Source organism: Cajanus cajan, chromosome 11 (assembly GCF_000230855.2).
Source record: "Cajanus cajan strain Asha chromosome 11, NIPB_CcT2T_4, whole genome shotgun sequence".
Lineage (NCBI taxonomy): Eukaryota > Viridiplantae > Streptophyta > Magnoliopsida > Fabales > Fabaceae > Cajanus > Cajanus cajan.
Window position 1 is genome coordinate 46,174,013 of NC_138527.1, and position 18,594 is coordinate 46,192,606.

Genomic DNA, 18,594 nt, shown 5'->3' on the forward strand with positions numbered 1-18,594 from the left:
AGGGAAGAAATTTTTTTTTTTCTCCTAAAAAGCATAAGGGCGTTTCTGAAAATTGAAATGACAAAAAAAAAGTGGGGTGAGGAAGAAGGTGCAAATAAAATCTCTCAAGAAAAAAAAAATGCTGTTATGTGTATAAGTAAAAAAGTTATTAGGTTAAATATCATAAGTTGAATATTAATCGTATCTTATAATACATGCATAAATATATGCAACTTTGTATGATTGATAAAATCACACAAATCAATGATTGTTTTTATTTAACTTCCATCAATTCTCATGAGAAAATTGAAATTGAAAAGTTATTATATAATCTTAAATTGTTAAATGAAAAGGGACCGAAGAAACTTATCTTATTTGATTAGTTCACTATCTTATTTGTTACTCATTAAACTCATTTAGCTATTAAATTGTTTTATTGTCATTCAAGAAGAATAAAGAGTTCACATGTAATTAATAACTTAGATTTATAAGATTTATGGTTAAGTTGTTTTATGCATAATTTTAAAAATTTGTTTGGACTATGAAATCATGACAGTACAAGTTGACCGATTCCATTTTTTTTTTTTAATTTTTGAAAGTGTTATACTGTGGGGGAAAATTTTGGTTATGATGAGAATAGGAACAACCAATAAATAAATGGCTTAGATAACTTTTTTAAACAAATTATAATAAATTGCATAAAAATAATTCATTAATTTATTTAGATTCATTAAAAAATTCATATAAAAATTCAATCCATCTAATTTATTTAAAGTAAAAAAGAAAATCAATCCATTTATTAACAAATTTTTCATGAATGGATATTAAATCCATCCATAAAATAATGTCTTAAAACTTAAATAATTTATATTTTTTAAATATTTTATTTCTCTCTCTTTTCTTTATAATTCATCATATTCTTATATAATTTTTGAAATTTGCAAAACTTTTTTGTAATGTTAAAATAGTATTAAGACATCAAGTTAATAAAAGTCTCATATTGTAATCCCATGAATTTTAAAAAAAATAATGGATGAATTACTAACCATATATAAAATTAAATGGATGAATTATATTTGATTCATTATTTATTTTTATTATAATAGATGGATTGAATATATTTATTTATAAATGAATCAAATAAATGATAAATAAATAAATTTATTTACTACCCCTAAATAAGAATCAAACCATGATGATTTACATACTTTAGATATAAATGATCACTAAACCAGAATCTTATATTGTAACATACATGACTTAAGTAAGTTTTTTCATAATTCTTTATTTAAAAGTATATATTTAATAATATATTAATTTATATAATTCAATCATTTATCAGGTACTTTAACCAAGTCAATTTTCGGTCTGGAATTTAAAGCATTGGTTTTATCCATTTTTTAGTTTAATTTTTTTACATTCAATACTAAATATCATCTATATGATACACTTGCAAGCAATTATTTAATTGTTTATGAATCTTACAATTCCATACAAATTGTGATTTATGATTAAAAGCTAGTTAGACAATTCACAATTTGAATCACGGTTTAATAACATAGGGAGTAATTTCAATGTCCAAAATGAATGCAAAATTACACTCCCAAGCAAAAAGTGATTAAAATAAAATAACATCTCGTTGAATGTAAAAGAAACCCAAGAATGAGCTACATATAAAATAGCTAAACGTGAAGCACCTGGAAATGGTCGGACAACACTATGGAGCATGTCTACACTTTTTTAGGATAATTTCTTGAACGTCCTCTTCCCAAAACTAGTTAAAGAAAATTAAACTCTTACACAATTTAGTTTTTTTAAATGTGTTAAAAAATTTAACACATCTGAAAATGAATTTGACTTAATTGCATTTTTTTATTCCTCTACTTTCTCAATGTACGAATGCTGTCATCCAATTACGTAATGATAACTCGCATTTTAAGTCAACTCATATTGGGGCCAATCTGAAACTATACAGTCCCGTTTAGCATAAAAAAGTGTACATTTAATAAGTGAAACTTGTAAAATATTAATACTCTGTAATCAACAGTTTCAATCCATTAGTTACCTCCCCCCCCCCCCTCCCTTTTCTCGCTCCCGAAATATATAACATGTTTATTAGTACATGAAGTATTGGACTATCAAACGGTTCCATTTAACTTGTTAAGCTATTTCCCATCCCACATTCAATAGAAATGAAATATAGCCAGACACCCCCGCTCCTGAAATGTGTTGCTTCATATTTCAAGTCTCGATAAGCTTCTGTAGAACCCTCCAATATCGCATACAAGAAGGGTTAATGTGAATTGCTCGAATAACCCATCTCTGAGGAGTCTCAGAGAACTCCATGCTAGATGCAGCGTTTGGATCAACTTTCGACTGTCTTGCAAGCAAATGCATTTGAAAGTATAGCTCTGCAGGCTTCATTTCTACGAAAAAGCAGCCGACATTAGCGGTAAATCCACAAAAAGAATAGCAATCAATGAATACAAACACACCATTTTCAAGTACTGCATAAGATTCTACTAATCGGCTGAGCTCAATTACTAAATCTCAAAGCATCCAACTCAACATAGAAATATCAGATAGTAGTTTATTAATTTGGACAAGTTGAGACAAATAATCCAGCAAAATTTGCTCAGCACACCCAAATATGCAATGATAATGACAATCTTTTATATGGTATGGAATACGGGAATAGAAACTTAAAAACATTTAGCTCTCCAGTAATTCCCTTGCCACCACTTACATAGAGAGAGTAGAAACCAAACCTGATGGCCAATTATACCATTCGAGGCCAAGACTTCTGTTCCACCTCTCCTTAGAACCAAGGCCTCCTTCTGCTTGAGCTATCAATACCGAGACAAAAGGCAAGGGAATAAGTGAAAACTCATGAACTTTCGTAAGACTCTTAACAGCCCGTGATAGGAACTGAGAACAATCAAACTGCCGGACAAGCTCCATACAGATGGCACCTACATGAAAATAAATAAATAAATCAGATGGAACTTGAAATTTAAAATAGGCCAAAAATCAGTAAGTCTCTCTCAGCTGATATATATATATATATATATATATATATATATACACACACACACATATATATATATATAAAGGTCAGAACAAGTACAATACAAGGGAAAGGCTACAGCTATAACCCTTAACCCTTAAGCTAGATACGCCAAAAAAGCAGCTTTATAAAGATGTACAACATATAATAACAACTATTTTAAGAGGGCATAAATCTAAAAATTCATCATGATGCACTGTGGAAAGAGATGACGGTGAAAAGGATCTAAAGACAACTAACTGCTAAACTAAAGTGTCAATACAACACAAGGCATACAAAAATAGGAGAGATTAGTTATTCAAATTGAAGTTTTTGACATATTCTGGGAAATATTATCCATATATGTAATTAGGGAAATTCTACTCTCCTTCCATTATTTTTATAGGTAGATTGATTCAACGTTTGGTTGGAAAATTAATTTACTTGTCTCCCAGAAGGCCAGATATTGCATTTGCTACAACTTTGGTTAGCCAATTTATGCATTGTCCAATAGAAGTTCACTTACATGACATTGGTTTTTGCAGAACCTCAAGGGGACACCAGGAAGAGGAATTTTGTATAACAAAAAGGGGAATACAATTCTTGAAGCCTACACTGATGTTGACTATGCAAGTCCATAATTGATAGGAGATCCACTACCGGATATTATACCTTTCTTGGGGGAAGCCTGGTAATTTGAAGAAGTAAAAAACAAAAAGTTGGTTGATCTAGTGTTGAAGCTGAATTTTGGGCTATGGCACAAGGTATATGCGAATTGCTTTGCCTGGAAATTATCTTAGAAGACTTGGAGATTAAAAGGGATGGACCTATGAAGCTTATAGATAATAAGTCAGCAATCAGCATAGCTCATAATCATGTTGAGGAACCAAACACATTTAAGTGGATAGGCATTTTATCAGGAAAAGCTTGGCAATGGTTTGACTTGTACTCCATATGTACCTTCACAAAGACAACATGAAGATATTTCTTACTAAAGACTTGTGCTGTCCAGATTTTGAGAGAATAATATGCAAGCTAGGAATGGAAAACATTTATTCTCCAGCTTGAGGGAGTGTTGGAAGAGTATTTAATGATTGTTACTCTTCCAAGTATATTAGTTACAGTTTTTAGCCGTGTTCAATGTATCTTATGAAGTGATATTTTAATTGTTTTCTTGAAAATAGTTGTTGTCATTTATTATCTTCGTACTCACTACTATAATAAATATATCAATCAGCTAAGTGGGAGATTCAATCAAGCATATTCAGAAAATGAGGTCTTTGTTTCCCTCTTTTAACAGGTAGCACTATATAGAAAGCATGCAAAAGAATTAGTTAAATGAAGCTCTCGCTCGAAATAAATACATACCATGACATAGAAAGAGGCAGCTCTCAAAACCTTCTAATGAACAAGCCTGTGCTATGAACTCTTCTGCGGAGACTAAATCCCTCTTCTGCAAGGAAATCATACCTCTCACCAGGTTATATACAGCCATCCACATATTCCACAATTTTCCACTTGTTTTAACACATTCTTCAAAGTTCAAGTCTATGGCATTTGAATCAATTTCCAGTTCATAATGACATTCCATAAGTTTGAGACAGATCCAACCAATGTGATAATCTGTTTTGAGATCCATACAACTTATATATTCTTTCTGAAAACTTAGATGATCACCTATCATGGCATACACACGGCACAATAGTAGATGTGCAAAGAATAAATAATTATCAGGAAGCTCAAGTTCAGAAGCCTTTCTGGCATGGGTGATACATGTCATATGATTCCCACATTGTAAACTGATCTCAGAAGCACAAAGTAGAAGTTGAAAGTATCTATATTGATACGACATTTCTGTCCTGCTATATAATTCATTTGAAAGGGAAACATGAGCTAGACGATTTAGTATGCCACAAAGATGATGAGGAAATCTTTCTTCACGAGCCCTTTGAAGATAGTTCAGAACAAGCAAGTAACAGGCATCTTGATTCCATGGTTTCTGATGAAAGCACCTGCAATTTTGAGAAAAATGTAAGATAATTATTCTTGTCCAGGGATAATGTAGATAGCTTAAATAGAGCCACTAGACAAGTGACAAATCCTCAGAGATTTATTTCCAAGAGCAGAAAACTACATTTCTTATACTCAAACTTGACCTGAAGAAATACTTATGTTCCCAATATAACATGAAACAAATGGATCTAGCAGTAATATATACATATTCTGACTAGGAAGTATTTAAAAATAATACTATAGGAACAAATTTCTGGGGCAATTACAGGGCATAAAGAAAAATAAAAATTGGTACTTCTGTAGGTATCTGATAGCTCCAGGATGATTGGAACACTGCTTTATACAAGTTGGAAAAGTAAACTTTGGACTGCTGTTGCCAGTGGTATAGCAAGCAACTGCTCCAGCACCATGAATATCAGAAGCTGATTTCAAACCTTTTTGATCAGAAAGATCAAGATGGTCCAGTTTACAACACCTTGTTGCCACATGACAATTGTTTAACTCATTACTGGATACCAAGAGGTAACCAAGAAGGTTCCTGTTCCAAAAGAAATGAACAATAGAAAGGATGTCAGCAAAAGCAAAGCTAGCAAGATTAACATGATTAAAAAATTTGGGCAAAGAAAAAACACCAACAATGACTCATTCCCAAAAACTCGGGAGGCATGGTATGTTTATTAGAATTTAGAAGTATGGAAGAGTTATTTGTTATCTTTCCTTCAATTGCAAACTTACAAATCATAAGTGAGGAAGGAGAAGAACAAGGGTAAAAGGGGTGATAAAGTGCATAGTTTTGCTAACTATTACCATACCAGTCTAATATATGCTACTGACAAAGGCAACTAGAAAAATATGCTGCATTTTTTACCTGTTCCCTCCCAATATCTGTCCATTCTTTCTAAATCTTTCATTCTCTCACTAGCACATTTATTTTCAACAGCTTAGAATTTACAGTTAAACATAGTTATCAATCCTAGATGGTAGAGCGGAGTAGCCAACCCCAAAAAGTAGGATAGTGGGATTGCGGTTAGCAGGATGACCACTATTCTAATATTATATTTATATGTATTAAATAATTAATAATATATATAAAAGCTACAAAACAGAAAAATAACTATATTCATGCATTTATCATTTTTAAAGAAGAGACAACTATTACTATCGCTGGAGAAATGCCAGAGTCATCAGAGAAGACAAAAATCACCAACCACCGGAGAAGAAGCACATCATCTAATAAAGAGAGAAGTTATGGGCTTAGGACAAAAGATAAAGTGTGTCACTCAATGGGTCAAGATACAAGACCTACAGCCACTGATTCACACTTGGATAAAAAAAAATTCAATGAAAGGGAAAAAATACTCTCATTTAATGAGGATATTTTTGGGTTTTTTTTGGTAAATCACTCTAGATTGCCGCACCAAACCAAGATAGAGTCACTCCACTCTGCCATGATCTTGCCTGCATCAACCGCTACACAAAATCACTGCACTCCAAGGTTTCTACAGCGACATGGAGTCGCTTCGTCGCTATCCAGCCGCTATTGATAACTATGTATTTAAAATTCACAAACAAAAATTTCTATACCTTGAAGCATGCTAGAACATATTTTTAATGTGCAAGTGTACAGTAATAATTTAAAATTTACCGTTCACACAAAACTCTCAATTTTCTAAATTCTTTAATGTCATTTCAAGGACATAATCAGATTTGGAACTTACAGGCACCTAATTATCGAAAGGATAGTTTATGGACAGTTAACAGATACTACGGTTATTACTAGTGGGCTAAGGATTGTCCTAGTACTTGACCAAATTTGGGTATTATTGAGTTAACGGTTTGTATTATTTACATCCTATCATTAGCCTTAACCTTCTTTCTCTCTCTTCTTTCTTCCCTAACCCTAAACCTATCAACCAATGTTACAATTAATATTCAATAATGTTTAGATTAAATTACACTTTTAGTCCTCATTTTCATTATATTTTCATATCATTTTACCACTTTTATGAGATAAAATTGGTAATTAAAAGTGTAATTTTGATTATATATTATTAAATATTAATTGATGTCATTTACTTAATGTCATCTATTTGATATCAGGTCATGACTCATATACCAATGTTACAAAATATTTATTTGCTGACCTTTAAAGTTGGAAGTTACAATTTTAAAGGTAAACAGATAAACATTTTTTTTTTGTAAAGATATGAAACATTACAAAGATGGTCGCAATGAGGATTGAACCTAGGTCCTCATGCTTCTAACTACCCCGACCCTTCCCCTCCCAACCACTAGGCTAACCCTAAACAGATAAACATTTAGCACTAGGACCAAAATTGCATATTCAATATTAGAGGAGGACCAAAGGTACAATTAGCCTAAATTAGAATACTATTTGAATACTGGTCTTGTTAAAAAAGGAACTACCTTATCAAACTATAGTTAGGGAACATGTGCAGGGCTTTTCTGAGGTGAGCAACTCCACTCTGAATGTCAAGGCAGCAATCAGACTCATTTTTCACCTGTCCAAACCATAAAATAACATTTTTCCATGTCTTCATTTAGGTCGTTTGTTGGGGGAGCAGACGAGACAAGAAGAATCAAAATTAAGAGGCGAAAAAATACCAGTTTACTAAGTGCTGTTAAAAAGTGCATCTCAACAATTTCTTCATGAGATTTGAGAAAATATTGTCTACTTGAGACAACAAATCCAAGACGATTTTTTTCATCAAAAGCATTGATAGCTGACATAACAAGACTAATTTTTGAACTTTGAAATAGCTCCATTGGCATTTTCAGAATCCTAGTGACGACTGCATCCAGACCACATATGTAGTATACTAATCTACAAATGAAACAAATGGATGTTGCCACAGATGTTCTTTGCATAGAAGAAAGAGTTGCAGCAAGACTTCCAGCTACAGAGAGAGCCGAATCATTTTCACCAAGTTGCCACAATGACAAAGCATATACTTGTAAACCTTCTTCATCAAGTGCCCCTTAAAAAATATATATCATACCATGGTGTTAACAAAACATGAAAAATTCAAATAAATTTTCACACCATTCTCAGTCAAAACATGCTTCACACAAAATCACGGCTATAAAACACAAGCAATACATCCCCAAATCACATGCTTTGCGTTTGGCAGTTCACTCTAACAGCTTTGATTCACTTTATAACTCATTCTCAACAACAAACAATAGTTAGAAAACATCATGAAAATAGAGTGATTTAACATTCAATCCCAACAAGGCAGCTTAAAACTTCAAAATATAAAACAACTAAATCGAAGAACTCTTAACAGGTGAATTGAAAAATCCAAATCTGAACCTTCTTTCTTCAAATTTTCACATTCCTGCAAAGCATCAGCAGCATTCCCTGCCTGTATCAAATAGAATGAATTATGGACATCATTCAGAGGTTTCAAAAATACAAGACTGAGAGATCTCTAGTATAGTTTACCTTAGAAAGTGATCTGGCCAAATTTATTGATATGTCCCTGATATGTGAGATTTGAATACACCATGAGCCAATGTTAATTGCATGACGTGCTAACCTATAAAAAGTAACAGCAGACTTATAATCATTTCGTGCCTCACAAACCAGCCCATATAAATTATAGGACTCAGGATAGTGAGGAGAATGCTGCACAGCCTGCTGAATAGCTCCAAAAACCTGTGATGTGTAAATGCAGCATTGACATGAATTTCAAGGTAGGTAGCAGCTTCAGAAGAGACATCGCATCACCACAGCAAAAATCACTAATCTACAATATAATCTTACCTGTGAAGATGAGAGATGTCCGCTCAACAAAGCAAGCTTAGTGAGCCCAAGCTGGAATTCAGCTAACTGCACAGTAATCAATAAATATTTTAAAGGAAGTAATAACAATTCAACACACACAATAGAAAAATATTTTGCCAAAATATGTATCCCATAAATCAATGAAACAAGTGTTGAGAGAAAACTCCCCGACTGTTTGGTGTTACAATAATTAGTTATGCTAGATATCATAATTATTTAGTTACTTGTGTTGGAAATAGAAGCATGTTAAGAAAAAAGAGCTTGTTAAACATTTATTTTTCAAAGTAGCCTAGATACTTGGTATAGCTAGGTTCAATGCATCTTAGAAAGTAGTGGTATCTGAGGGTACATAGACGTGTTAGACTTTTCATGTAGCTGTGCGTCACTGTATCACTGCCTGACACTGTACATGTAGCTGTGCATTATTGTATCACTGCCTTAAATGTGGCAGTAGTCATAGTCAATCAGATACAATTTTATAGACCCTGCTGAGACCTAAATAAGGAAACTGGGTAAATACAAAAATAAGGAAAACAATAATCTAATTTCTTAATTACTATAATTATCATAACTAACTGCAAATAAATTGGGAAATAAAGAAAATAAGGAAACTCATAACCCTTGATAACAGAAATAACTTGTGAAGGGAAATCCTTGGAAGAGATCACTCTCCTATTTTTTGTTCTTTCTGTTCGAATCAATGAAAATAATATCTACTTTTCCATCCTAGATTTGTAACACTGACATCCTAATATTCAACTAAAACAACAATGATAAATAAACACCACATCCCAGCAATAGGATACTATATACATACATACATAGTTACATACATATATATATACACACACACACACATATATATATATAACCCTAATACATGGCATGTTAACTGATAGGAATCAGTAAATTACAGGGATTATCTGCACAGCCTGTGAACAGCTCTCAAATGCCTCATCTGGTTCAGGCTCCCTAATGTATAAAGACAGTATATAGTTAGAAAACCAGTAAACTAATTGACATAGACTAAACTACTTTTTATGCTACTGCTACATGATAATGCCAAAATAAATGAAACCAGAACAATACCTCACAGAAGACTCAACTGACATGCTTGCCCATGGCAATGCAAGGCCAGGATCAATACTTCTAGCACGATCAAACATTTGCCTTGCCAATTGCTTTTCACCCGCTTTACGATATAGCTGAAAACATTAACAAACAAAAAGAGGCTGAAACAAAGAATTTCCAATGTCTTCCGTACAATGTTGTGCATCACAATGTGTACAAAATGCACAGAGGTTGCCATGTTAACAAACCATGAATAACTTAGTGTTAGATACACACACAACCCACCACCCACATATATCTAAGGTGCATATTATGAGAAATAGATGGGGGCGTGGGGCAGTAGATAATCACTCATGTAGGCAAGGAGTGCAAAATGAAGATGTTTTTTTTTTTTTAATTTACTTACACCTTGCATGTGGCAGGTAGTGAGGAAAGCAAGTATACGAATCAGGCAGGATATTGGAAAGGGCAGGAAGAGAGGAGGCGCGAGCATGACTTGAGAGACAAGGGAATGTGTTAGGAATCCTTTTGAAAAAGAAAGAAAAAAAGATGATGGGAATATGAGAGAGACAGAGAGAACGAAAGTGAAAAGAATGGTTCCATTTCTTTATTACGAAAGAATGTTTCAGAAATGTACAAAGAAGCACTCTCCTTTCACACAGGGAAATTAGCCCTGTCAATACTGTCAAAACTCCAGATAAAACCCCTATCACACTCTAGAGGTTTTATTTATAGACTTTTCTCTAACTGTCTGCTATGCTAACTAACTTTTATAACCTGTTAACAGAAATTCTAATCACAGTCAATGGGCCTTTTTCTTTCTGTAATAGACTTGTAAGGCCAGTGGTTCTGGTTGTGGTTGACTTTCTTGCCCATCAGAATGAATATAGCCATATAGGCCTTTGTCTGTATTATAGATTTATTATTTATTTTCGGTATTTTTCTGTTCTAGCAAAAGATTATCTTATTGTATGGAGCTAGTCTCCACTATTTCTTATCAATAAAAATCAGTTTCTAACAAAGTAGTATCAAGCTCCAAACTGTGGATACTGAATTCAAACACAATTCAATGCTTACAAGAGAAGCCTAAGGATGGATGATCAGCATTGAACACCACTTGCACAGCATGATAGGAAGAAGATACAGGCAGCTGTTTGGACTCTAAGAAGTTGCATTCTCAGCTTGTGGCAATGGTGAAATTTGCACATTTCAATCTTGGGAAGCCTCATGGAAGGTGGTGATGAAACAATTCTTGCCCATGTATGATGTGGATCAACCAATATTCAACAAGGATGGGGAGCTATAACTTTTTTAAGGTAGAGATTACCCAGAGTAAAAATGATAATGACTATCAGAAGCCAAGAGCAACTCACTCTTTAAAATTTTTATTCAAGGTAACAAAAGTCCCTTTAGTGTGTTTGGCATGTGGGGAAAAAATGGGATTTGATTTGTAAATCCAATCATGTGGAAAGCATGACAATGGTGTCTAGGTTTTCTGTACATAGGCTTATTGTTGGAAAATTGCCTTAACTTTGGTCACCCCTAGCTCAACTTAATTGCAGCCTATCAGATTAATGTGCAAACCGATTAGGATTCCCAAGCTTTATAATCACATTAAGACCTAAGTAGGGATAAGACTGCATTGACTAGAAATAAGACCTAAGTAATGCTTATAAATTTTGGGCAATCCTCAATGTACAAGACCGATTTTGAGGGATTTAGTTAGACCCTAAGTCCAAAATCTAAGAAAAAATCATAATCATGTAATTACAATAATTAGGATATTTGAGATTATTGTAATTATTTTTTGTGATATGTAATTAGGAGTGTGACTGTGAAGTTATTTTCTGTTTGTGGATAGAGATACTCTCTGTAGGAGATTTTAGTCCCAGGGACAGCAAAGCGTACTGCTGTATTTGTGTAGGAGACTTTGTCTCTGGGACAACAAGAGTGTTGTTGTAGTGTGTGATTACTGATTTTAGGGTTTAATATTGTCTTTTATTACTTTTATTAATTGGTGTTCTATCAAATGATGATGGAAATTAACAAGTCAGGTTTTTATGTTTGCTGGTGACACATGACAATACCTTCCCAAGATATCCCCAAGCAACAGCTAGAGATACATTCAATTGCAATCCTCTGATCAAAGCATGTTGATTTAGTGCATTATGATCAGACAAACATCCCAATGCCAGCCAGAATTCATAATTGTCACCTTCAAGTAGCAACGCTCCCATAGACATCTTCTCTTCCAATTGCCTGCTAAAACAACTATGTTGAAGGGAGCATAATAGTCAAGAAGGTCATTAAAAATAATTAAATTGCACATAACATACCATGCATTTATGTCTTGCTTGTAATTTGTGTCCAATGATGTAATAAGATCTGAAGTCACAGCAATGTCAGCATAGATGTTTGCTTGCCATGGAGACAAGTGCAAGGCTCGTTGATATGAAAACCTTGCATGTCTTGCAGCCAAAAGGCGGGTCCTCCTCCAAGAAATGATAGAATCATTGAAAGCTTCCTTATTAGATTCCAATTCTTGGACATCCTCAATCCAAGGATAGCATCTAGCATATGCAAGCTACCACAGACCAAAAACAAATAGCATTGAATCATACATGAGAAGTGAAGAAAAATCCATATTATCATACTAACAAATTGACAAGTATCACTGTCACAACAAATAATACCTAAAATTTGAAGAAGAAAAATTAAGACAGTGAAAACTTTTTATGACTGAAAAAGTAAATAATACCTGAATATCAGCATGTAGTTTCCATATACATGAGATATTCCTAAAAATATTAGCACTTTCCCTTGCAACCCCAGATGCTTCCTGCAGTCAGTTGAATGATGTTATCAAAATGAAAGGGTTTAACTTAAGAGTTAATCACCTATACACTGCCAGTGTAAAGTTTTTTTACACTGACAACCAATTATATCTTTTAATTGTGTCATGTCACTGTTAAAAGTAAATAATTGGTCGCCAGTGACATGGCACAATTAAAAGATATAATTGGTCGCCAGTGTAAAAAAAACTTTACACTGGCAGTGTATAGGTGATTAACTCTTAACTTAATAAGAAACAACATAAAAGTTATTAAAAACAAAAATTTGAAGAGAAAAACCTCTAACAGTGAAGCCCCCCATTGATATGCTCCTAGGTTAATGCAATCTTTGGCCAAACCAAGCAGCCCCAAAGCAAGTCCATATTGTGCAGGCACACACTGTGGTGAAATCTCCAAAGCTTGTCGAAATTGTTCAACCCCCTTTATGTAGAAGGCTCACAATTTACACATATCTTCAATAAATAGAAACAGCTGAACACTAATGGAATAACTTCATCATATTTGTTTGATACAGCACAATTTCAGATTTTTCAAGCATGGATTTAGAGACAGTAATTTATACCATATTCTGCACTTCCTAGGGGCTCCAATTTGATAATAAAACTTTAAAAGAACTAACATAAGTCCTGCCATAACCATAATAAAAAAATTCTGCAGCAAGGGGATAGGACTTTACCAAATTCAAAGATTCCCAAATAATGCTAACTAAAGGCCCTACCATTTTTCTTATCCACTCTAGTTCTATTGAGAATTGATATTCCAATTTGCTTCACATATCCATATCTGATATTCATACTCTTTGATACTTCACTAATACTGTCAGAATATTTGTGAAGTATCAAAGCTTTAAAAAAATTATGAAAATCCAATATAACTACATGAAACAAATAAGCATGTATAACATAGAAAATAGAAGTATTGTCCCCTGACGAACCGAAAATGAAGATTGTACTCTTTATAGATGATTTTAAGAAAGAAATGAGTGTAATAATACTATTCTTGTTTTTAAATAATAGGAAGTAATTTATTATGAAAATGATTTATAATTTTTTGTTTTGCTTTTAGTAATGTCCAGGTCCAAGAAGTATATTCTAAATTTGGATTTGCAGAATTGCAATTGAATATTTATAATGTGTTGCGAATTCTGATATATATCTAGATGTGTTAGATACGATCTTATATGTATTTTATTATTCCTATATATTTTTAGAATAATGGTATTGTCATATCGGATCCAGATCATATCCAATACATGTATCATATATGTGCATCATAGCTCCGGTTGATTACTGGTTATCATCCCCTTTCTACCTTTATTGACTTGTCAAAAATAAATAATAGGTAAGTAACAGCCAAAATTCCATAGTCATGCTGAAGACACTTCATTCATCAGCATTCACATCATATATAGCAAGCTTTACAATTCTGTTGAAGTTACAGGGCTTAATTAAAGGAAAGGACCAATTTAGTGGAACCAATTATTAAGAATTAGGTCAAGACTGGCATGGTACAAATAATTTAAAGACCAAGCACACTAAATTAGTACATTTTATTTTCCACCTTTGTATTTCTCTCAAATAAATACATCTAGACTCCTTTTTTGTCTAAATACACTTCATTCTTTAAAGTTATGGATATTCGATAAATATTTTGATCAGCCTAATATCCATGCACTAGCTAAAACTAATCCAATTTCAATTCATTAATTCTGTAAATATTATTGGATGGATCGTGTCATTTGATCCATGTAAGCAACCCCACCTACTGGAAAAAGTTTTGGTTGTTGTATAATTGGACAGCCTGGACTGGATTTAGATATAGATGAATTGGATGAATAATGAATCCAATCGCCACCCCATAATGAATTCTGTAATTGGTTCCATCTTGTACCATTTTAAAGTTAAACTAGTTTGAAAGTTGCCAAACACCTCGTTAGCCAATTACAGGTATAGTACCATAGGTACCAGCCATATCCCACCTATACAACATGACTACTAACCTTTATTAAATAAACAACAAAAGTCTTGTCCCACTAGGTGAGGTCCATTGCATAGATCACAGTACATCAATTCGGCTTAGTTAAAGACTAAATCTTCATAGATATTATTCACTACAGGAGCCCTCTTAACTTCCTCCAATATCCTTTTTGGTCTCTTTATCCTTTCTCGCAGACTAAAAATCATACAATCTACTCTCTCCACTGGCCTTCTTTGTACATATTCAAACTACCGTAACTGATTTTTTATCATCTTTTCCTTAATTGGTGTCACATTAAGATTTCTTCATCATTGTTTCATACTCTGTCTTTTCTTGTGGGGTATCCATCTTAACATTCCAAATTCTACTACTCCCGCCTTTTTCTCTAGTTGTCCCTTTAAAGCTCAACATTCACTACCATAGAAAATATTTGGATGTATAACAGTACAATAAAACTAGCCTTTAAGCTTGGTAGGTACCCTAACCTTTATTAAAAAAGGAGACAAATTTAGGACCACAATGAAAACCTAGAAACAACTCAAGATTGTTTCAATTATAGAACTATTTGATTCCACAAAATTTTTTAACAATCTTCTAAAATATTCTAAATACATAACATATTCTGACCCATTTAATGGTGTTTGATGAAATGCAAACCATAATAATGACACAACTAAAGAGATAGAACAAGCAGTAACTATAATGGGCAGAAGTAAGAATATAATATATTTTTTAATACACTGAATTACTGAAAACAACTAGACAAGTTTCCATGTTCTCTTGAATTATTGTTTTAAGCTTCAACTAACATGATCAAATTGATACTAACAATCATATCATAGGAATTAGGAAAAGGACAGATTTCAAACATCTTCTGGTCGTAGTATCATCCTTGCAAAAAACTGACGGATAACAAATGGAAGGAAGAAATTCAACAACTGAGAACAATAATGCTGGACAAGGCATCAGGATAACAACTAATGATTAGCAAAGTGTACCTTGCTAAATGAACCAAGAGTCAAAGAGATATTTCCACTTTCAACCAAAGCAAAGACCATCGTACCATCTAACTCAATTGCACGGCCATAAGACTGATGGAGAACCCATAAGCAAAGTGATTGAGGGATCAGTCATTCAGAAGATATAAAAGGAATTCAAGCAAGGAGGTACCTTTACAGCTGCAGTAAACCTGCCCAGTCTCTGATAAGCGAGGCCCAAAGCCTAACAAAGTTTAAAATATTTATTAAAAAAAAAACGGTGGAAAGGCAAATCCAATGAAAGAAAGGAGAGCTGAAATTACCTCCCACAAATCAGCACATGTAGGATAGCCTCGTAGGGCATGTTGAAGACTCTGAACAGCTTCACACCATTTCTTTTGATGAACCTGTTATGTAATAAATAAAAATCAATAAATGGCAGGTGTTAAGCCTGTTAATTTAAGAGAGATTTGTTGAATATATAGACAGATGTCAAAAGAATTTCAACTTGAAAGTTAAATTGTTTGATCAACTTTGACATGAAAATGCTATAGAACGCAGCTGTTACACAGGTCTACAATGTGCAGTAGAAACGGGTGTGACCTAAGAAAAGATGAAAGTATGAATCTGCCTTGATAAATTCTAGAGAAGCAGAAGAAATCGAAGAAAAAACCTGCAGGAAACCCAATCTTCGGAATGCCCAGAAAGCCCTCGGTGACATTTCAGAAGCTTCCCCGCATACCACCACCGCCAAACTCTCTTTTCCCCCTTGGTCAAGTAAATTGCATAGAGCTTCCTGATATGAAAAAAAAAAAAAAAAAAAGTTAAGTCAACAAAGGAAAATTATCAATTTATTTTTCCATAATGTTAAAGTAATTATTGAACTTCAAAACAGAACACAGAAAAAAATACAAGGCTTACCCCAGACTCAGAATCATCGGGATTGAGAACCACGGCTCGTTGGTAACACTTGATAGCTCTCTGAGTATCAAGGGAAACGCCGCCATAATAATGGCCCAGATATTTGAAAGATTCTCCACTCTTAGGGTTTAATTTGGCCGATAGAATAAAATGTTCAGCAGCTTTTTCCTTCGCTTCTCCTCCTTTTTCCCATAAGAACAAACCCTGAATAATCGAGTAGTTTATTATAAATGAATAACTCGAAAGTGTGCCAGTGTTAATAAATCAAAAGGCGAAAACGAATGCATACAATATCGAAATGCGTTGATGCATCCTCTGAGGAATCCTGCAAGCGTTGGAAGAGATGTTCCACCCCTTCTTCCTCCTGAGGGAATAAAAGAAACCTAGAGTAAACGGCAGGCACCAATGACGATCGACAGAACGCGGAAGAACTGAAAATACAAAAGTTAAGAACCTACCCTGTGTGTTTGGGAGTCCATGGCATGCGGTCTAAGTTTTGGTACTGTTTGGTGTTTGCACACTGATGCTCCGCTTAGCCCCAGCGGTAAGCTACAGCAAGAGAACACAGTTTACATGAGAATTATATCGCACTGCACTGAAAGTAGAATAATTAAAAAATTGTATTTCAGCAAAAATTAGGCTGAAATTTCATCTAATTGCACATATACACGTTAGTTTTTTCTATCCCTGTTATAATCTTTTAATTATTTAAAAAACATTATACTGCCTAGTTTTTTAGATGTTACGTTAGCTCAATTAAAAAAAACATTACAAAAAAAATATTTCGTTAATTCTTAACTAATATTTTAGAATCTAGAATATATAGATATGTTTATTATATATAACTAAAATTATATATAAATAAATGTTATACTTAAATATATAAATTATATTTAAAATTAATATATATATATATATATATTATATTTTTAATTTATTATAAATGTTTTTTATTAAAAAATAATTTATTTTTGTTCATTGACAAATAGTTTAAAATATTAATATTTAATTCATAAAAATTGATATAAAAATTGAATAAGAAGAGAAGTTAAAAAAAATTTACAAACCCACTCATTAAAAAAAATCCTAAAAAAATATAGATTATAGATTAATAATTAATATGCAATTTTTACTATAAATACTCAGTATGCAAAACAATTTTACCTTTCTAAAAAAACTAAAGTTAGGAATGTTATTTTTTTACTTCTCGAAAATCTTTTTATACAGGTTTCTCGTCAAATTATTTTCATGAAATAGGTGAGAATATAACATTCTTAAATTAAAAAAAAAAGATTTTATTATGCTAAAAATTTATGTTACCTTTGTTTTGTTAATATAATAAAAATTTATAATTCCTAAGTAGTATTTATAAACATTGTAAAAAATATTTATGATTAACCAAAAAAACATATACTTTCTAGAATTTATGATTTACATAAATCATAATTTTTAGATATGGAAAAATTTCTATTTTACCAAATGTCTCCTTAAAAAAATATTTTCCAAATTTAAACTAATATCTTAAAAAAACCGTAAAATATGAGTTTTTAAACTATTTTTGAGTGATCAAGTTGTACATAATAAAATATAAATGATAAGTAAATAATTTATAAATGTTAAAAAAAATCCATTTTGTGTATATTTTTTTATGGAAATTTTTACTCTTAATTTTTATTATTTAACTATTACAAAACAAACAATTCACTTTTATATTTATTTACACTCTAGTCGGTAAAAGTGAAATGAGTGAGAATTTAATAAGGGAGTAAAAATAAAGTGAAGTTAAAAATGAGGTTATTTGGTTAAGATGAAATATCGAGGGGAAAAAAGTGGGTCCATAGTCACGTTGATATATGAAAAAACATCGAGGAAATAACACACAATTGAAACTCTATTCTTTATTTTTCGTAAATAACCCTATTCTTTCTCCCTAAACTCTTGCGCCGACGA

General features: G+C 32.6%; 1 protein-coding gene across 5 annotated transcripts; it reads right to left on the reverse strand.

Moving 5' to 3' along the window:
* Nucleotides 1-1,959: 1,959 nt before the first annotated feature.
* On the reverse strand, nt 1,960-17,260 carry LOC109790372 (Tetratricopeptide repeat (TPR)-like superfamily protein). Of its 5 annotated transcripts, none has more exons than XM_029269656.2 (22): nt 17,103-17,260; nt 16,934-17,008; nt 16,645-16,848; nt 16,397-16,519; nt 16,047-16,130; nt 15,917-15,967; nt 15,745-15,837; nt 13,049-13,189; nt 12,676-12,756; nt 12,254-12,501; nt 12,005-12,188; nt 9,936-10,051; nt 9,761-9,818; nt 8,826-8,891; nt 8,505-8,717; nt 8,373-8,424; nt 7,664-8,037; nt 7,466-7,560; nt 5,334-5,576; nt 4,394-5,037; nt 2,748-2,951; nt 1,960-2,405 (listed from the first exon to the last, which is right to left on the reverse strand). In XM_029269656.2, exons 1-22 carry the CDS (start codon nt 17,121-17,123, stop codon nt 2,221-2,223), a joined length of 3,555 nt encoding a protein of 1,184 aa, XP_029125489.1. In that variant the 5' UTR covers nt 17,124-17,260; the 3' UTR covers nt 1,960-2,220. The 5 variants fall into 5 exon arrangements, with proteins under 5 accessions (XP_029125489.1, XP_082923342.1, XP_082923340.1 ...); XM_083067216.1 differs by having other exon boundaries at nt 2,726-2,951; nt 16,934-17,027; nt 17,103-17,239; XM_083067214.1 differs by having other exon boundaries at nt 16,934-17,027; nt 17,103-17,235.
* Nucleotides 17,261-18,594: the final 1,334 nt, after the last annotated feature.